This window comes from Carassius auratus, chromosome 37 (assembly GCF_003368295.1).
Source record: "Carassius auratus strain Wakin chromosome 37, ASM336829v1, whole genome shotgun sequence".
NCBI lineage: Eukaryota > Metazoa > Chordata > Actinopteri > Cypriniformes > Cyprinidae > Carassius > Carassius auratus.
In genome coordinates this window covers 16,873,935-16,891,749 of record NC_039279.1, presented here as the reverse complement: position 1 = coordinate 16,891,749, position 17,815 = coordinate 16,873,935, and the positions used below count along the sequence as shown (strand labels likewise).

At 38.0% G+C, this 17,815-nt stretch overlaps 2 protein-coding genes and 1 pseudogene across 3 annotated transcripts; 2 read left to right on the top strand and 1 right to left on the bottom strand.

Annotated features, from left to right (window-relative positions):
• Positions 1 to 474: 474 nt before the first annotated feature.
• On the top strand, positions 475 to 4,898 carry LOC113056400 (uncharacterized protein K02A2.6-like; annotated as a pseudogene).
• An 84-nt stretch (positions 4,899 to 4,982) lies between these two features.
• Positions 4,983 to 12,893, top strand: mapk7 (mitogen-activated protein kinase 7). 2 transcript variants are annotated; one of them, XM_026223168.1, is made up of 7 exons: positions 4,983 to 5,142; positions 6,342 to 6,655; positions 7,400 to 7,565; positions 7,644 to 9,019; positions 10,015 to 11,099; positions 11,887 to 12,020; positions 12,110 to 12,893. In XM_026223168.1, exons 1-7 carry the CDS (start codon positions 5,111 to 5,113, stop codon positions 12,261 to 12,263), a joined length of 3,261 nt encoding a protein of 1,086 aa, XP_026078953.1. In that variant the 5' UTR covers positions 4,983 to 5,110; the 3' UTR covers positions 12,264 to 12,893. The 2 variants fall into 2 exon arrangements, with proteins under 2 accessions (XP_026078953.1, XP_026078954.1); XM_026223169.1 differs by lacking the exon at positions 4,983 to 5,142 and adding an exon at positions 5,719 to 5,835.
• A 231-nt stretch (positions 12,894 to 13,124) lies between these two features.
• zgc:92313 (serine protease) lies at positions 13,125 to 17,074 on the bottom strand. Its single transcript, XM_026223170.1, has 7 exons — positions 16,822 to 17,074; positions 16,660 to 16,683; positions 16,448 to 16,533; positions 15,172 to 15,251; positions 14,802 to 15,073; positions 14,114 to 14,274; positions 13,125 to 13,977 (listed from the first exon to the last, which is right to left on the bottom strand). The coding sequence occupies exons 1-7, from the start codon at positions 16,865 to 16,867 to the stop codon at positions 13,720 to 13,722; spliced, it is 927 nt and encodes a 308-aa protein (XP_026078955.1). The 5' UTR covers positions 16,868 to 17,074; the 3' UTR covers positions 13,125 to 13,719.
• Positions 17,075 to 17,815: the final 741 nt, after the last annotated feature.

Below are 17,815 nucleotides of genomic sequence, written 5' to 3'. Positions count from 1 at the left end.
AAAACATGCAAAATGCATGTTTAAGTGTTAATTTTATTGTATCTCCTTTCAGCTGCAGATTTCAGTTATAAAACAAATCTTTAAAGACGCAAACGTGCCAGTTTTATTCCTATGTATGCAAATTAATACTTATTTAATAAGGACAACCAATTGCATATTTAAACAATTCCGAAAACGTGTGTAAGGAATGGTTTTCTTCCGTTCAAATGTACATCTACCACAGCACTCTTATACCGAGAGCCTAAGCGATGGGTTTGGTCCGTCAGTATCACTTAACCACGCCCGACGGAAACTTCTATTCACAGGCGATCACGTGCACTGAATAAAGCGCTTTATATATATATATCGAAATACCGCACAATTTAAACGTTTTTTTTCTTCTTCTTTTTGTATGGACTGGACGCGAGCGCTTTGATTGGACGGTGCAAGTGGTTGGAAAGCGGTCAGTGTCCAGATAGATTAGACTGGCAATGTAAATGTAGTATCCTGGAGTAACCACTAGGTGTCATCTGTATATCTAAGTTGTTGGGTTCTATCTTGGCACGAATGGGGTGGAAGAAGAGGTGCCAGGTGGAAGCAGTGTTTGATGTCTGTTGCTGTAACTGCTGCAAACAGAAAGTAAAGTATTAACTTCAACTCAGTACATGTGGTGGTGATTTATATGGACAATATCACATTTTGGCGACGAGGATGAAGCGGAAAGCTTGTGTTGACAACATATTGAAATTGTGAAAAGGAGCAGAGTGCGGATAACTGTGTTGAGGGGGAGAAGAAGCTTGATTAACCATGGCTACAGGAACTATTGGCTCACTAGCAGCATTTGATGCAAAAGTTCAAACATGGGAAGAGTATTCGGAAATAGTGGAGCAATTTTTCGTGGCTAATGGAATCGAAGATGAGGGTAAGCAAAGAGCTATTCTCATAAGTGTTGTGGGACCACAAACGTACAGTGTGATGCGAAATCTTCTGAGCCCTACGAAACCAAGTGAAAAGACTTATCAGCAACTGATAACGATGTTAAAAAATCATTTCAATCCTAAGCCAAGTGAGATTGTACAGAGATTTAAATTTGATTCAAGAACGAAGAAGCCGACAGAGACTGTGACAGAGTATGTAGCTGAGTTGCGTTGTTTAGCACAAGATTGTAATTACGGAGCAACTTTAGATCAAATGCTGAGGGATCGTCTTGTTTGTGGCATAGATGATGATCGGATTCAGAGACGGTTGCTTTCAGAAGCAAATCTGACATTTGAGACTGCTTTTAAAATTGCAGTAGCTACTGAAGCCGCAAGCAAAAATGTGCTCGATTTACAAAATAAATCCGGGGTACAGGCATGTAACAGCATCATGTTTAAAGAAAGAAAACCGGATCACTGGAAAAGAGGAGAATCTGGTAAACAAAAAGAAAGTAGAGAGTGTCACAGATGCTGCGGAAAAAAACACCAAGCTAACGAATGTAGATTTAAGAAGGATAAATGTTATGTGTGCAGGAAAATTGGTCATATCGCCAGAGCTTGTCGCAACAAAAGCCAACAGAGTGGACACGCGACAACGGAAAAAGGGGGAAAAGGTGTGCGTCCGTATCGGGCATTCAATGTAAGTGAAAATAATGAGAGTGATGAATCTGAAGAAACATTCACTTTGGCATGTGTAAAAACTGATGCATTGAAGAAAGTGAAACCCATCGATGCGGAGTTGCATGTTATTGGCAGACTGGTAAACTTTGAGATTGATACAGGGTGTAGTGTCAGTCTTATGAATGAGGGAATGTACAAGCATATCTGGAAACATTCAGAAGCTCCCAAACTGAGACGTACAAAAATCAAGTTGAGAACTTATACAGGAGAGCAAGTAGAGATAGTGGGTGTGGCTGATGTACAAGTAAAATACCAGCAGCAGGAAAAGAAAATGCCACTTGTCATAGTGAAAGGAACAGGACCATGCTTACTAGGCAGAGAAGACTTGAAGATATTCAACTACCATGGAGTGAGATAAAGCTGATACAGTCAGAGGTGATGACATTACAACAGGTGCTATCCAAGCATGAGGAAGTATTCAAAGAGGAGCTTGGGACATTAAGGGGTACTGCTGCTACTCTTCACGTGCCGACTGATGTCACACCACGGTTTTTTAGACCTAGATCTGTGCCTTATGCCCTGCAAACAAGGGTGTAGGAAGAGATTAATCGACTGCTACGGGACAAGATCATATCACCTGTTAAGTATTCAGAGTGGGCATCTCCTGTTGTTCCTATCTTGAAATCAGATGGCAGTATAAGATTATGCGGTGACTACAAACTCACAGTCAATAGAGTGTCAACATTGGAACAGTATCCAATACCTAGGGTGGAAGATCTTTTTGCTCTATTGGATGGAGGAAAGCAGTTCACAAAATTGGACATGAGTCATGCATACCAACAAATTATCATGGATGAAAGCTCCAAGAAATACTTGACAGTGAATACACAGAAAGGGTTATTCACATATAATCGTTTACCCTTTGGAGTGGCTTCAGCTCCTGCTATCTTTCAGAGAACAATGGAGGGATTGTTGCAAGGTATTCCTGGATTAGTTGTTTATCTGGATGATATATTGGTGACAGGCGTAAACCAAGAAAGTCACTTGAAGACACTGGATGAAGTGCTGTCGAGACTGGAAGAAGCTGGTTTGCGACTGAAAAGAGTAAAATGTGTGTTCCTGGCAGATGAGGTGGAATATTTAGGCCACAGAGTAGATGCACAGGGTCTACATCCTTTGGGAAGTAAAGTGAAAGTCATTGAAGAAGCACCAGAACCAAGGAATGTCACAGAGCTTAAAGCATACCTGGGACTGCTTAACTATTATAACAAGTTCCTGCCAAATCTGGCAACGCTGCTGGCCCCCCTACATCTGCTGCTGAGAAAAGATGTTCAGTGGATGTGGAAAAAGCAACAGCAAGAAGCTTTTATAAAATCTAAAGCTCTACTAAAATCAGCAGAGGTGCTAGCTCATTATTCATCAGATTCAGAACTAACTTTGGCTTGTGATGCTTCACCCTACTGGGTTGGTGCAGTGCTCTCGCAGCGTATAAAAGGAGAAAGGGTGGAGAAACCTCTTGGGTTCATGTCTCGGACATTAACACCAGCGGAGAAACGTTATTCACAACTGGACAAAGAAGGCTTGGCTGTGATTTTTGGCATCCATAGATTCCACAAGTATTTGTATGGTCGTGCATTTACAATTTGCACTGATCATAAGCCTTTGATCCATTTGTTTAATGAAACAAAAGCAGTTCCTCAAATGGGTTCACCCAGAGTGCAAAGGTGGGCTGTGATGTTACAAGCATATCAGTATAACATTGTTTACAAGCCAGGAAAGTACCACCAAAATGCTGATGCGCTGAGTACACTTCCAGTGCCAGGTGAGGGAGAACCTGATGAAACTAATGATCAAGTGCTGATGATGGATTTAATGGACGGTTCGCCTGTGAGTGCAGCACAGGTTCGGAAGTGGACATCACACGACATAACACTCTCAATGGTACATGAGTACCTCTTAAAGGGTTGGCCTGAGAAAGTAGAGCCACATGTGTTACCGTACCATCACAGGATTGATGCTCTCAGTGTAAAAGATGGATGTGTGACTTGGGGAGTGAGAATCGTCATACCATCGCAAGGTAGAGGGGCTGTATTGAAACAGTTACATCAGACTCATTCCGGCATGTCCAGAATGAAAGGATTGGCCCGATCATACATGTGGTGGCCTGGAATGGACCAGGATGTAGAGAGAGTGGTTCAGAAATGTGAGGTGTGTCAAAGTTTCAGAAAGGCACCTGCTCAAGCTCCTTTGCACCCGTGGGAGTGGCCAGGCTCACCCTGGGAAAGACTTCATGTAGACTACGCAGGGCCCTTTTTAGGAAGAATGTTCCTAATTCTGGTAGATTCTCATTCTAAGTGGATGGAAGTTTATCCTGTGATGCAGGCCACTTCCCAAATTACAATTGAGAAATTGAGAATGTGTTTCAGTACACATGGATTACCTAAAATGTTAGTATCAGACAATGGAACATGTTTTACCAGTAATGAGTTTGAAACTTTCATGGAGAGAAATGGTATTCAACATGTAACTTCAGCTCCGTATCATCCTTCTTCAAACGGCCTAGCGGAACGTGCTGTTCAAACTTTCAAGGAGGGGATGAAAAAGATGAAAGGTGACACTGTCGAGACAAGAGTAGCAAGATTATTATTTAATTATAGAATCACTCCCCATGCAACAACTGGGTTATCACCTGCTCAAATGCTAATGTCACGGAAGTTGAGATCCGCATTCGACTTACTTATTCCTGATGTGAAGTTCAAAGTTTTGAAAAAACAGCAGAAACAAAAAGAAGGCCATGACAACAGTTGCAAACTTCGAAGTTTTGAAGTTGGAGATTCAGTGTACGTGAGGAACTATGCTGGTAGACCTAAATGGATTCCTGCAGTGGTGGAAGGTTGTACAGGACCTCTTTCATATAAGACTGCTCTGGGGCATGGACAAACCGTGAAAAGACATGTGGATCAAATAAGAAATCGTAGTACAGATGAGATGCTGGAGATTATACTACCCGCAGAGAGTGAACAGGATGGTGACATTTCTGCATTGCCTTGTGCGGATGTTGTCAAAACACCTGCAGATCAGGAGATGTCTGCCCTTGAGAAAGAACAATCGCTAGAATTGGCTGTTGTAGAAAAAAAAATTAATCAACCTACGAATCTGAGAAGGTCTGCACGAGAGAGACGATCTCCAGCTTACTTGAAAGACTATGTTACATAAGTCAAGTCAGTAAAAGACAATCAATGAAATCTAACTGGTAGTTGTTAACGTGTTTGTAAAAAAAAAAAAAAAAAAAAAAAAAAAGAATGTGATTGTTATACAGTGTTATATTTGTAAATAATGTTATTAGTATTTAGTTGGTGATTGGTGGTAATAGTATTAAAAAAAATAATAATAATTGACAATTGATAGCTTAAGGAGGAGGGGATGTAGTATCCTGGAGTAACCACTAGGTGTCATCTGTATATCTAAGTTGTTGGGTTCTATCTTGGCACGAATGGGGTGGAAGAAGAGGTGCCAGGTGGAAGCAGTGTTTGATGTCTGTTGCTGTAACTGCTGCAAACAGAAAGTAAAGTATTAACTTCAACTCAATACATGTGGTGGTGATTTAAATGGACGATATCACAGTAAACAATAGCTCTAATGAATCAATTGCAAACATAAATGCATTTTCAACGTTTTAAAATGCACAGTATGACGGTTTGGGTGTTTTATTCAGAGACGAATATATTGTTGAATGCAGATCCAAACCTGCAATACATAAAGAAAACAAACAAATGTATTAATAGGAAATAAATACATTTATATACACGAGTACTATGCGATTTCAATTACATTTATTTATTTATTTACATGCATTTCCATATTTAAATAATAAATACATGAAAGTAACATAAAAAATCTGAGAGTTATACCTTTATTTAATTTCCTATTAATTATTATTATTATTTTAGATTTGCACCTTATGTTTATATATGATTATGCAAGTGCGCATCTTTCTACCTTTCTACACTCGACACCGCCCAAAACAATAACCCTATTTCACACTTCAAATGAGCCCGCCCCTCGAGCAATGTTGTCGAATCCCATTGGTTAATGCTTTTACGAGTATGCAGTCGATTGGTAGCTTTCCTTTCATTCAAACACAATACGGAAGAACACAAGGAAGTAAAACAGTGCTTCGTGATAGATATAAATAAATAAATAAAGACATGCTTTGAAAGAACCGCTAAGAATTTCCGCGGCTTCCATATATTAACAGGTAAATATGCCCGCTTTCATTACACACTATTTGTTTGTATTTGTCTTTGTTCTAATATGAAAAGAAAGAAAGAGTGAACATCTTGTTGTCAAAGCTCTTTAGGTCGGCAGATAAACAGGATTAATTGCTCACAAACGTCAGACAGATAAGTGATGTCTGCTTCTGTAATTTTATCGTTTCGGTCACAAACTTTCAAATTTATATTTATTAAAACGATAAATACATAAAAGCGTGTTATATATATATATATATATATATATATATATATATATATATATTTGGAATATTTATTATTTCAAACTAACTACAAACATTTGTGTGTGTGTTACATGAAATTGGTGCAGTTTTTGGAATACTGTAAATTATTGTCTTTTCAGTTACTGGTTAAAAGGAAAGATCTGTTAGGCTGTCTGGCATGTCCAAGAGAAGTTGAGAGTCCATAATAATAAGCTGAACTTAAAGTAAAACCTATAATCTTTAACCATTTTCTGAATGTTTTGTTTCAGAATGTCAACCAATGAGAGGGCCGAGGCAAATGAAACCCAAGCGGAGCCAGCCCGAGAAGCCTCCGAGGACAGTAACAGGAGAGAGGGCAATAATGACAAGAACCATCACAGAGGCGTTACAGAAGGTCCCTCTCAGCCCAATGATGACAACTCTATTGTAGCACATGCAAATACTGTCGCTGATAAGAACTTGGCTCTACTGAAAGCCCACTCCTTGGATGTGAAGTTTGAAGTTGGGGAAGAATATGACATTATCGAGACCATTGGTACAGGTGCTTATGGTGTGGTCTCATCGGCCCGGAGACGAGACAACGGTGAGGGTGCCAGGATACATCTCAATGGCTTAAAATAATGACACTAAATCTTTGTTGTCAGAATTCATTATTATTATCATTATTAATCATTTTTTTAAATATAATTTAATTATATTTATAATTGTTATAATTTAAAGAATTTTTATATCATTATTAATAAATATAATAGTATATAAATGTATAATAGTAATTAACAATGTTATTATAGAATTATTATAAAATCATAAATATTAAGTTAAATATATTATAAAACTGTATTCTTGTTCATTGTTATTAACAGAGAAATTTAAGCAAGAATAAATTTAGTCTCAGTTTTTTATTTCTTTAATTTTTTTTCTGCTCAAAATGCATAAATGTAAATAGTATGTATCCAGACCACTTTATTTTGTATGTAAAAGTGAGCGGACGCTACAATTTCACTTGGCTTTTGGTGTAACTTCCAATTATTTTAGCTGTACAAAAATTTCCTTGTTATAATGCTTGATGTTGCAAACGGTATTTGCTTTCATATAATTTTAATTTATTATCGTAATAACAAAAACACTAGTTTGTAGCACATATAGTTTTACTGTTTACATTTTGTTTTACTGTTTTACTATAGTCATTTTCCTATAGCAACTATTATATCAGAAAATAGCTTATTTTGAATAAAAGGTGTGTATCCTTTCATTCTAAATTTCTGAATCTGTTTCGATAGATACATATAAAAGGATGTCTAATATCTGAATTTATTTATGCTTTCAGGTCAGCAGGTGGCAATAAAGAAGATCCCTAATGCCTTTGAGGTTGTGACGAATGCCAAACGCACGCTGCGAGAGCTGAAGATTCTCAAGCACTTCAAACACGACAACATCATTGCAATTAAAGACATTCTCCAGCCTGTGCTCCCTCACTCGGCTTTCAAATCAGTGTAAGCTTGAGTTCAAAGCAGCAAGTATATTCTCTCTTATTTATATTTAATGTGCTAAAAGTGTCTCTCATTCTTTAGGTATGTGGTTCTTGACCTCATGGAGAGTGACCTACATCAGATTATTCACTCGCGTCAACCACTGACCTCAGAACACACACGCTACTTCCTGTATCAGCTGTTAAGAGGCCTGAAATACATTCACTCGGCCAACGTCATTCACCGTGATCTCAAGCCGTCCAACCTGCTGGTTAATGAAAACTGCGAGCTGAAGATTGGGGACTTCGGCATGGCACGTGGATTAAGTGCGGCCTACTCCCAAGAGTCACGTTCCTTTATGACCGAGTATGTGGCCACCCGTTGGTATCGTGCACCTGAGCTTATGTTGTCGCTTTACCACTACAGCTTGGCCATCGACCTCTGGTCTGTTGGCTGTATCTTTGGTGAGATGCTTGGCCGGAGGCAGATGTTTCCAGGGAAAAACTATGTGCATCAGCTTCAGCTGATTCTTTCGGTTTTGGGAACCCCGCCCGAGAGAATCGTCGTCTCGATAGGGTCGGATCGGGTGCGTTCTTACGTGAGGAGCCTCCCTTCAAAAGCACCAGAGTCACTTGCAGCACTGTATCCACAAGCTGAGCCCAGTGCATTGGACTTGTTGGGCGCAATGCTCCGATTTGACCCTCGTGAACGCATCAGTGCATGTCAAGCCCTCGAACACCCTTACCTCGCCAAGTACCACGACCCGGATGACGAACCAGTGTGTGTTCCTGCGTTCGATTTTGAGTTTGACAGGCAGCCATTGGGCAAAGAACAAATCAAAGACGCTATACTAGCAGAAATCCAGGACTTTCAAAAGAAGGAGCAGGGAATGAGCAAGAAGATAGAGTTTAAACCGCTCCATTCTAGTTTGGCGGGGATTGGGGTGTCAGGTAGCACCCTTTGCGCAGCTCCGCAGCCTCAAAATTTTACGGAAACAGCACAAACGCACAGAAAACTCCATTTCAAACCAACAAACACTACACAAACTCAAACAAATGCAAACTCGTTTCAAGCTCCACATCACCTTACTCAGATTCCGCAACATTTGGCTCAGGTAAGCTGCCAGGATGTGGACATGCCCAGTGCGAACTCTGAAGGCCAGCCTGAAACAATCGATCTGACCACTCCCATGGACAAGGACTGCGCAAAGGAGGAGTTTGTCTCATCCAATCAAATGCTTCCTTCCCACCCCATCTCTCAGACTTCGCCCACTTCAAGTCTTCCTCAGTCGATCCCTTCACTCTCTCTCACACAGTCCCAGGCTCAGTCGCTCTCCCAAAATCTCACACGTTCCCTTGGCAAAGGAGGGAAAGCGACAACCGGTGAAGGTACGAAAAAAGAGGGAGCAATTTCAGAAGACACAAAAGCCGCTCTCAAAGCTGCCTTGCTTAAATCAGCACTAAGGCAGAAGGCTCGAGGTGAGAGAGTTTGAAATGTGTATTTGGCCATAGATTGCTAACAATGAATTTTTTTTTTTTTACATTTGTTGCCATAGACCCCAGATATGATGATCCCCATGCAAGCAACTACATAAACACCAACTTCCCAATTTTAAGACCAAATTTTTACAGTAATAAAAAATTAATTCGAAAAGTTGTATTGATTAAGAGTTTGATAACATCAACATTTTAAATATCTATTTTTTGCTATTTTATTGAAGTATTTTGTTCAGAGGTAAAGTGATAACAATTACATTTAAAAAATATTTCAAGTGCATTTTATGAGGTTTGTTTTATTTTCTATATATATATATATATATATATATATATATATATATATATATATATATATATATATATATATATGCTGTTCGGTTGAATTTACTATTTATCAATTTTTAGAAAAATCGTGGTATCCACAAAAATATTAAACAGCACAACTGTTATCAATATTAATTATAAGAAGTTCTTCTTGAACACTGAAGACTGGAGTAATGGCTGCTGAAAATTCAGCTTTGTATCACAAGAATAAATTACATTTTAAAATATATTTAAATAGAAAACAGTTGTTTCAAATTGCATTAATATTTCACAATATTTCTGATTTTTTTTTTATTTTTATGGCTAGTGAACATAAGAGACCTTCAAAAACTTTTAAAAACCTTACAGACCCCAGACATTTGAACGGTAGTGAATTTATGTATGATATATATATTTTAATATTATATATATTATATCTATATTCTATATAGATTATGTGTAAAATATTAAATTGATACTGCCTCTTTTTTTCTACCCAGTAATACTGTTATAAACCTGTATAGAAAATTCTATAAACTTTAAGTTTTCTTTTCTTATGACATTATTTCTTTCTTTTCTTTTCTTTTTTTTTTGTTTATCCAATTTTTCTCAATTTGTTCAAAGTAATGACAAGTACTGTCTTGTCAATAATGTACTGATTCTCTCATCCCCAGATGGAGGCTCTGCAGCTCTTAATATAGATTTAATCAGAGGATCTGCAGGAGGTTTATCCTCATCCCTCTCCTCCTCCAACTCTGGTCCAGAGCAGAGGAAGTCAGTCACAGCCCAGGAGAGACAACGAGAGAGGGAAGAGAAACGGAGGAAGAGACAAGAGCGTGCGATGGAGAAGAAGAGGAAGCTGAAAGAGAAGGAGAGAAAGGAGGGAAAACAAGGAGAGTCTTTGGGTGGCGTTTTACTCAGTGACAACGACAAGAAACTGTTGGAGCGCTGGGGGCGAATGATGGACAACCGCGTGGATAAACTGCAGACCACGGAAACCAATAGTGCCAAAAGTGGTGAGAGTAAGAAAAAGCCAGAAAAAGGAAGGAATTTTGTAAAGGCAAATTCAGACGGGAGAGAATTAGTGCCACCCAAACAACCCAGCGAAGTACAGGCTTTCAAACCACCACAAATGCTGCCTCAAATAGGGCAATGTTTGGCAGCTGGAATATTCCATCCAACACCGACCCATGATGCACCGCCTGTCTCTTTAGGTCCAGCTCAGAATGGAGACGTTGGGATAGTTGCTGTAGGAGGAGGTGAAAGTGTTGGTGTGATAACCACCCCTTGTGCTTTTGCCAAAAACACTACATTAAAACCTCCGTTTCTGTCTTTTGGAACAATGTTCACCGGCCTTGGGAACTGGAGAGGAACATCTCCGCACCAACCCCAGAAAACCCACCAACCTCCCCCAGAACTGAATAACCCTGCACACACGAGCTTCACGCATGCACAAACACAGCCGAAGCCTGTCGCGCAGTCTCAGTCTCAGTCCAACGAATCCTTTATGACCAAACCATCAGCTCTGAACCCCAGCACTGGCGTTTCAGACACCAATCCAGAGACTAGCAATGGTCCTCAAACCCATGACAAACTTTGCATTTCAGAGGAGCAACAAAATGGTTCTCATACACAGGGCCCTTCAAAACAGCCTCCAGGTGCTGCAGCTCAACCCTGCCTTAATCTCATAGACACGGGACAGACGGGAAACAGCTTCCCTGACATCCACACAGTCACACAGCAGCTCTCAAAGTCACAGGTAAACCTTATATTTAATATATGACTCTTTGGTTTCTTTCAATGTAAGCAATGGTATTTTTTGTATTATTATTATTATGCATTTTTATTTTCTTCAAGGTGAAAGTTTGCATGCTTTGAAAAGTGACACCAGTTATCAACAGGATATTTAATTATTAATTTAAATAAGACACACTCTCTCTTAAATTGAAGTAAAATATAAAAAATATAAAAAAAAAATTGCGAAGCACCAATTCTGCTGGATGAGGTACATGCCAAAAATTAATCAATGTTTTTGATATAAAAATATACTCCTTGAGGTAATGCCATTGAAATTTTTCCTGTTTTACTGTTATATTTTATTTTCATTGATTGATTGAAAAAGAATATATATAGTTCACCCAGAGGTTTTTTTATTTTTATTATTTATATAATTAATTATTTTATTATTATGCACTATTTTTCTTTTTATTATAATATGTGTGTGTGTGTGTGTGTGTTAGTAATAAAATGCATTTTTTAAATCTTTCTGTTTTATTTTCTAACACAAATTATTTTATGTATGGAGGCCTGTTTCTAACTCAGTGTGATGAACAAACAGGTCATTAACGGATAAAGTAAAAAAAAAAAATGGTGAGATATTAAGTCAAAATTGGGATTTGTTTTTTAACTGTGCTTGAAAAAGGCTTACATGTTTATGGGCTCTGTGACATCTTTATGTTTCAAAAACTTTTTTCACAATTTTTTTTTAATGAAATTATAGTTTAACCATGATCATTCATTCTTCTCTCAATCATTTTCCCTGCCAGGTTGAAGACATTTTACCGCCGGTTTTCTCAGTGACTCCTAAAGGCAGTGGAGCAGGATACGGTGTTGGGTTTGACCTCGATGACCTCCTCACTCAGTCGCTTAGTGAACTTCAGCACTCCGACATCAGGGAAAGGTCAGTTCAGATCCCAATTGAACTGCCAATTGACTTCAGTACTTGACTGTAACGTACATTTCAATGGTCTCAATTCTCTGTTTCATTAGTCACAATGACTTGGCCCCCCTTTCTGCATCCCTGCTCTCTGATTGGCTGGAGGTACACCGCATGACCCCTGCTGACATGGAGTCACTTCAGCAGGAGCTCCAGCTGGGATCTCCCATGATCCTCTCTGACAACACAACACTTCCTGATACCTGATCAGTCCATGCATTATGTCTCCATCTCCTCGTAGAACCGGTTGAACGTAGGGCCGTGAACAGAGGAACATGATAGCTGTATTGTGCACCAGTGTAAGTCTGAGAGAATATGTTTGAGGCTCCAAATTATTAAGACCTTACCTAGAACCTTAACCATAAAAGTGCCTTTATTTTTAATGGGTTGGAATGCATTATTTATTTGTGCCAACATTAAAATATGATGCTCCGTTCGGTTCTTAAGGGGTTTCCATTCTCAGAATTTCAGTGCCATTATAAAGAAATTTTAAACCAGGGAGAAAAAGTTCATTTCAGCGGTGCTAGTGCCATTGTTTTGCCCTGGAGCATCACTCTATTCTGCTGATTTTTACTGAAAAATGCAGTTGAATTAGTATGTTGTTTAGCAGATGAGTGTTTAAAGCTATTTTCTAGTACACTACAGTAGGAGTCACCAGCAGGGCAGCAGTATTACGGCGGATGAATCACAGCGACATTGTGACTGTTTGAAGAGCATTTCATTTGATGTTGCATGGATGCCTTGTAGAAAATAGTGAAACTTACTGCACCGCATGCGGAGTTGCTCCATTTTACACCAGCAACAAGAGTATTGTCTTGAATAAAGTGATCAAAAGGATTCATGTGTCGTTCAATGATGGTGTTCTTTTATATTGTTCTGTGGTTCATAAAGTGTATCGGACAAAATCAACATTTCTGCCATTTAAAACAGCCTTTTAAAACTCAAAACTCACTTTCAGACACCAGCAAATATCTGAAACAACTTCTGATTATGATACGATGGGGATAAATAATTATTTAAAGATTTTTTTTTTTTTTTTTTTTGTGCAAAATATCAATTACAAAAATCTTTTTATTACAAAGTTTTATTTACAGCATTTTAAGATAAACAATCACCAAGAAATACAAATATACAACTGGGTGACTCTAGAAGAACATTAAATCCTTCACATCATAAACATCTAATTGCACGTGTGAACTTGACACTTTTACATGTCCAGATATAAAAGTAAATAACATTTATAACTGCTGTGCAAAAGATTGGATCAGATAAGTGTCCATTAATATTTTAGTCGACATCATTGCATCATTTAGTAGGCATCAAACCTTACATTTGTTCAGCTGCCCATGAGAAACATTTCAGTTTAAAATTAGCATTATTTGCACAGTTTAATTATGTGGATTCATCTCCGTGTTAATCATTACAGTTTCAGATAGTTAAAAGAATATATTAATAATCAAGTGAGCAGGTAAAATACATTTTGTTTATCTTACATTTAAAATCATTCAGTTTGTCTTTGTGGATTTTTGGTACAAAACTGAATAAGGAAAAATAAAGTGGTTTAAAAAAAGATTAAAAGCTACTTATGGTATTAAAATCTCTCTTTATGTAGGATGGTATTTTGGGGCGGGAGTCTTTTGCTTGTGTGAGGATCAGTGTGTGTTTATCTCAGCAGCTGCACCAATACCAGGAGCACCAGAGTCCTGATGAGCACCATGACCCGGTCAGCCCAGATGGGACTCGATGCGCTCTTGAGCTGGACTCCTCCAACATGGTTTTGGATGAAGTCAGTGAAGGTGGATACTTTGGCATAGACTCCTGGTCGGTTTGGTTTAGCGCAGCCAAGACCGAAGCTCACAATTCCAGCTTGCACCCAACTTCCATCACTGATCTGACAGACCAGAGGGCCGCCAGAGTCACCCTGAAAAAGCACACATGCAGAGATGGATGAGAACAGTATTATGAACATTAATAATGCATAAATAAGGTTCATTGGTATTCTCATATGTTTAAAAAAAAAAAAAAACATGCGTTTCCCCATGCAATGCTCCCCTCACCTGGCAGGAGTCTTTGCCACCTTGCTGGAATCCAGCACACATCATGTCGGAGCGGATGTCAATGTTCTCTGTGGGGTTTATCAGAAACATATCTTGACAAGTATTTGAGTCGATGATTGGCACTTGGACTTCCTGCAATGGCCCAACGCCCTGCAGAGCAACTGAAGGCAAGAGAAACAAAAAGATTATTCACTGTGGGGGAAAAAACTAACAAAACAAAACATGAGATTGCTTTTGTGTCTTTGTACATGCTGAAGGAATGAGAATATCTGTATTTATTGTATGTAGCAACTGCCAATATTACACACAAGATGCATACACAACCAGTCAAAAGTTTGGAATACTTTTTTTTTTTTTTTTTAGAAATCTTATGCTCACAAAGGCTGCATTTTTTTTAAATCAAAAACATAGTAAAAAGTGTAATATTATGAAACATTATTACAATTTAAAATCACTGTTTACTATTGTAATATTCTTTAAAATACAAATTTACAGTTCTTTTAAACTAATAATATTTAACAATATTTCAGCCTTTTTCTGTAATTTCTGAGCAAATGAATACATCCTCTGTGAGCATGAGAATAATGTGCAGTAATGTATTGTTCTCATTTCCTCTTTTTTTTCATTTTAGATGCATGGATGAAATTTCAGACGCCTGTAGCGTGGGTTTCAGTCAGCTCTCACTCACCTCCATCTCTGATGTCACCCCATCCAGTGATCATGCACCTCATGTCGCTGCTGAACTCCACGTTGCCATATGGCAAGCAGACAGGCTGAATGCGGTCCGACCACGTAACAGGTGTGGCCAGCTCCACTAGAGCGATATCCTGACCCAGCTGAGGGTCAGTGTAACCCAGAGGAACCACCACACGACGGATCCTATGGCTGGTCTCATCTGGGTTCCAGCCGTTCAGCTGCTGCCGCCCCGCATAGACCATGTAGGAGGAGATGTCATTAGGGCTGGACAGAGAACACAAATTGATATATAAATATATATTTAGACAAAAAAATAAACAAACAAGGATTATATTGGTGTTGAAAAACGGTGTAAAACTTACTTGGGAAAGCAATGTGCAGCAGACAGCACCCAGCTGCCTGAGATGATGGTTCCTCCACACACATGTCCATGACTGTCAGTCTAAACGAACACATCGACCAGCGATCAGGAGGATATTGATAAGAAACCAGATCTGACAGACATTTCAGAATGTATGCTAAACTTTCACAATAAAGTCATTAAAACTTGCACTGCTATTTGGATTTAGGCCAGATTTAAAATCTTTATATATCAATCAATATATATATAGATACTGTATATTGTGTGTGGAAAAACTGAGACAATTAATAAAAAATGTGTAGTTAACTTTGCAAAGGTGATAAACAAATATATAGTTCAAGAATTTGTATATGAAGTACCTGAAATAACTGTCTCAGTACATGTTTGTCATTTTTTATTCTTTATAGCTCACCTAAAAATTTTAATTTGCTGAAAATATGTTCTCCCTCAGGCCATTCAAGATGTAGATGATTTTGTCTGTACACCAGAACAGATCTGGGGAATTTTAGCATTATATAACTTGCAGTGAATGGGTGCCGTCAGAATGTGAGTTTAAACTGTTGATAAAGAAAACATCACAATAATCCAAAAGTAATGTTTACACCACTCCAGTCCGTCAGTTAACATCTTGTGAAGTGAAAATCTGTGGCCATTTGTTGCTTTTAGCCATAATTCATAACGCTTCCTCTAGTCAAAACCACCAACATATTTGTTTAGAACTGTAAATATATATATATATATATATATATATATATATATATATATATATATATATATATATATATATTTTTTTTTTTTTTTTTTTTTTTTGTGTCTATTTCTTTCCTGGGATACATTGTGAGCATGTGATGTAATGCTACATTTCTCCAAACTGGTTGCGATGATGAAAAACCTCACCTACATCTTGGATGGCCTGAAGGGAGTACATTTTCAGCTTTGAGTGAACTATTCCTTTAAGAAACGGTTTTGTTTTCATATATTTTGTATAGATTTCAGATAGATATATGAAAAGCCAAGGCTTCACCCTACACTTTTTCGGTTAAAATGTAAAATAATGAATAATTATTATGGAATTGTATATGAGGACCAAAAAAAAAAATAAATACAAAAATATCTTTATGATGATTTTGCATTCAGGGCATACATTTGATCAAGTGATGCATTGAACTATGATCTCGGTGTTGTTCGACTGTCTGAGCCACAGGAATGTGTTCTATATTAATGAAGCCTGTGAACTGTTTCCATAACTTTAGTTTCATAATGGCTGCCATTCTTACTTGAATATCCACCTGCCAAGGCCAAGCGCCTTCTGACGCAGCGGAGCCTCCGACTATCCTGTTAATCATAGGTGCCCGACCGCATTCTAAGAGAAACACACTGATTTGCTTTACTCACACAAAAGACTTTAACGTTTTAAGTATATGAACTGATATAATAATGTTTTCAGTATCGATTTAGCTAGGCTGTATGCAAATTAGGTCGTTGTTACCTTGAGCCTCGCCCATCCATAACCCTGAACGGCGTCCAAAATAAAACAAAACAGAGAAGATACAAAAATAGATTCATTGTTGATTCTTTAGCAAACAATAAAAATAAAACAAAATAATAATAATTGTTTAAAAAACGCGGAAAAGTGAAGTTATGCACTTACCAATCAATATGACGAAGGCAGTCCGAATACACGAGACGCACCACATCCTAACAAAACACTTGTTTGTTCCTGGGTCTTCAGAAAACTTCCGCTTATTTATTTATTTTTTATTTCTCAGGGAACAGACGCAAGTCTTTAAAACGATTGTTACTAGAAATAATCACGTCCTTACTCGACAACGTCAAGAGAAAAGTGAAGATCAACAAATCGGAAGTTTCGCTCATGAAAGAAACATTAGGCGAGATCTTTTTTTTTTTTTTTTTTTTTTTTAATCATCTGCCTACCTATCCTACAATGACCAATCAGGAACGTTTGTCCCGCTCTCGGTGAGTATGAACTCCGCCCACTTTTTTAAACCTTAGAAGTTTTGGTTTCTCTGTTTTGTCCTCGGGAATTTGACCAAGAATGTTGCAGCGCAAGTTATTCACAGTGGACTAATGAATGCAGGTTTCTGTATAAGCTCTAAGTCAATAGTTTCTGTAATTTCAACAACATAGTAAGGCTTCAAGGTCTACAATTCTGCCTTGTAGTGGCTTTGTTGAAAAATCGTTGATTTAAATTAAATAGCTGCTAAATAACTTACATTTTAAATTGCGTGGCTTGTGTCAATTGATAGTAATGTGTGGGTTGCAAGGACTTTTGTAAACATGTTTTAACAATCAGTCACACGCGCATGACTAAAAAAAACAGGTATAACCAGTTTGGGATATTTTAGTGCCCATACACGTCACATGTCGAAGTGTTAAAATCAGTCAGGATTTACTCTTTAAAAATCAGTGTTATCATAAGTTGTTGTTGCCCAACAGTGTTGCAACAGTGTTGTAGTAGAATGGACTAATGGCTTCTTAAATAATGGCTTCATAAACTGTACTTTAAAAACAATGTAACTTCCTTGTTAGTTTAAAAACAGGTTTTACTGCATCAAAACTGCCAAAATGACACCCTTTCTACGTTTATTATGCAATTAAGATGACTAAAACCGTACAAGACTCTC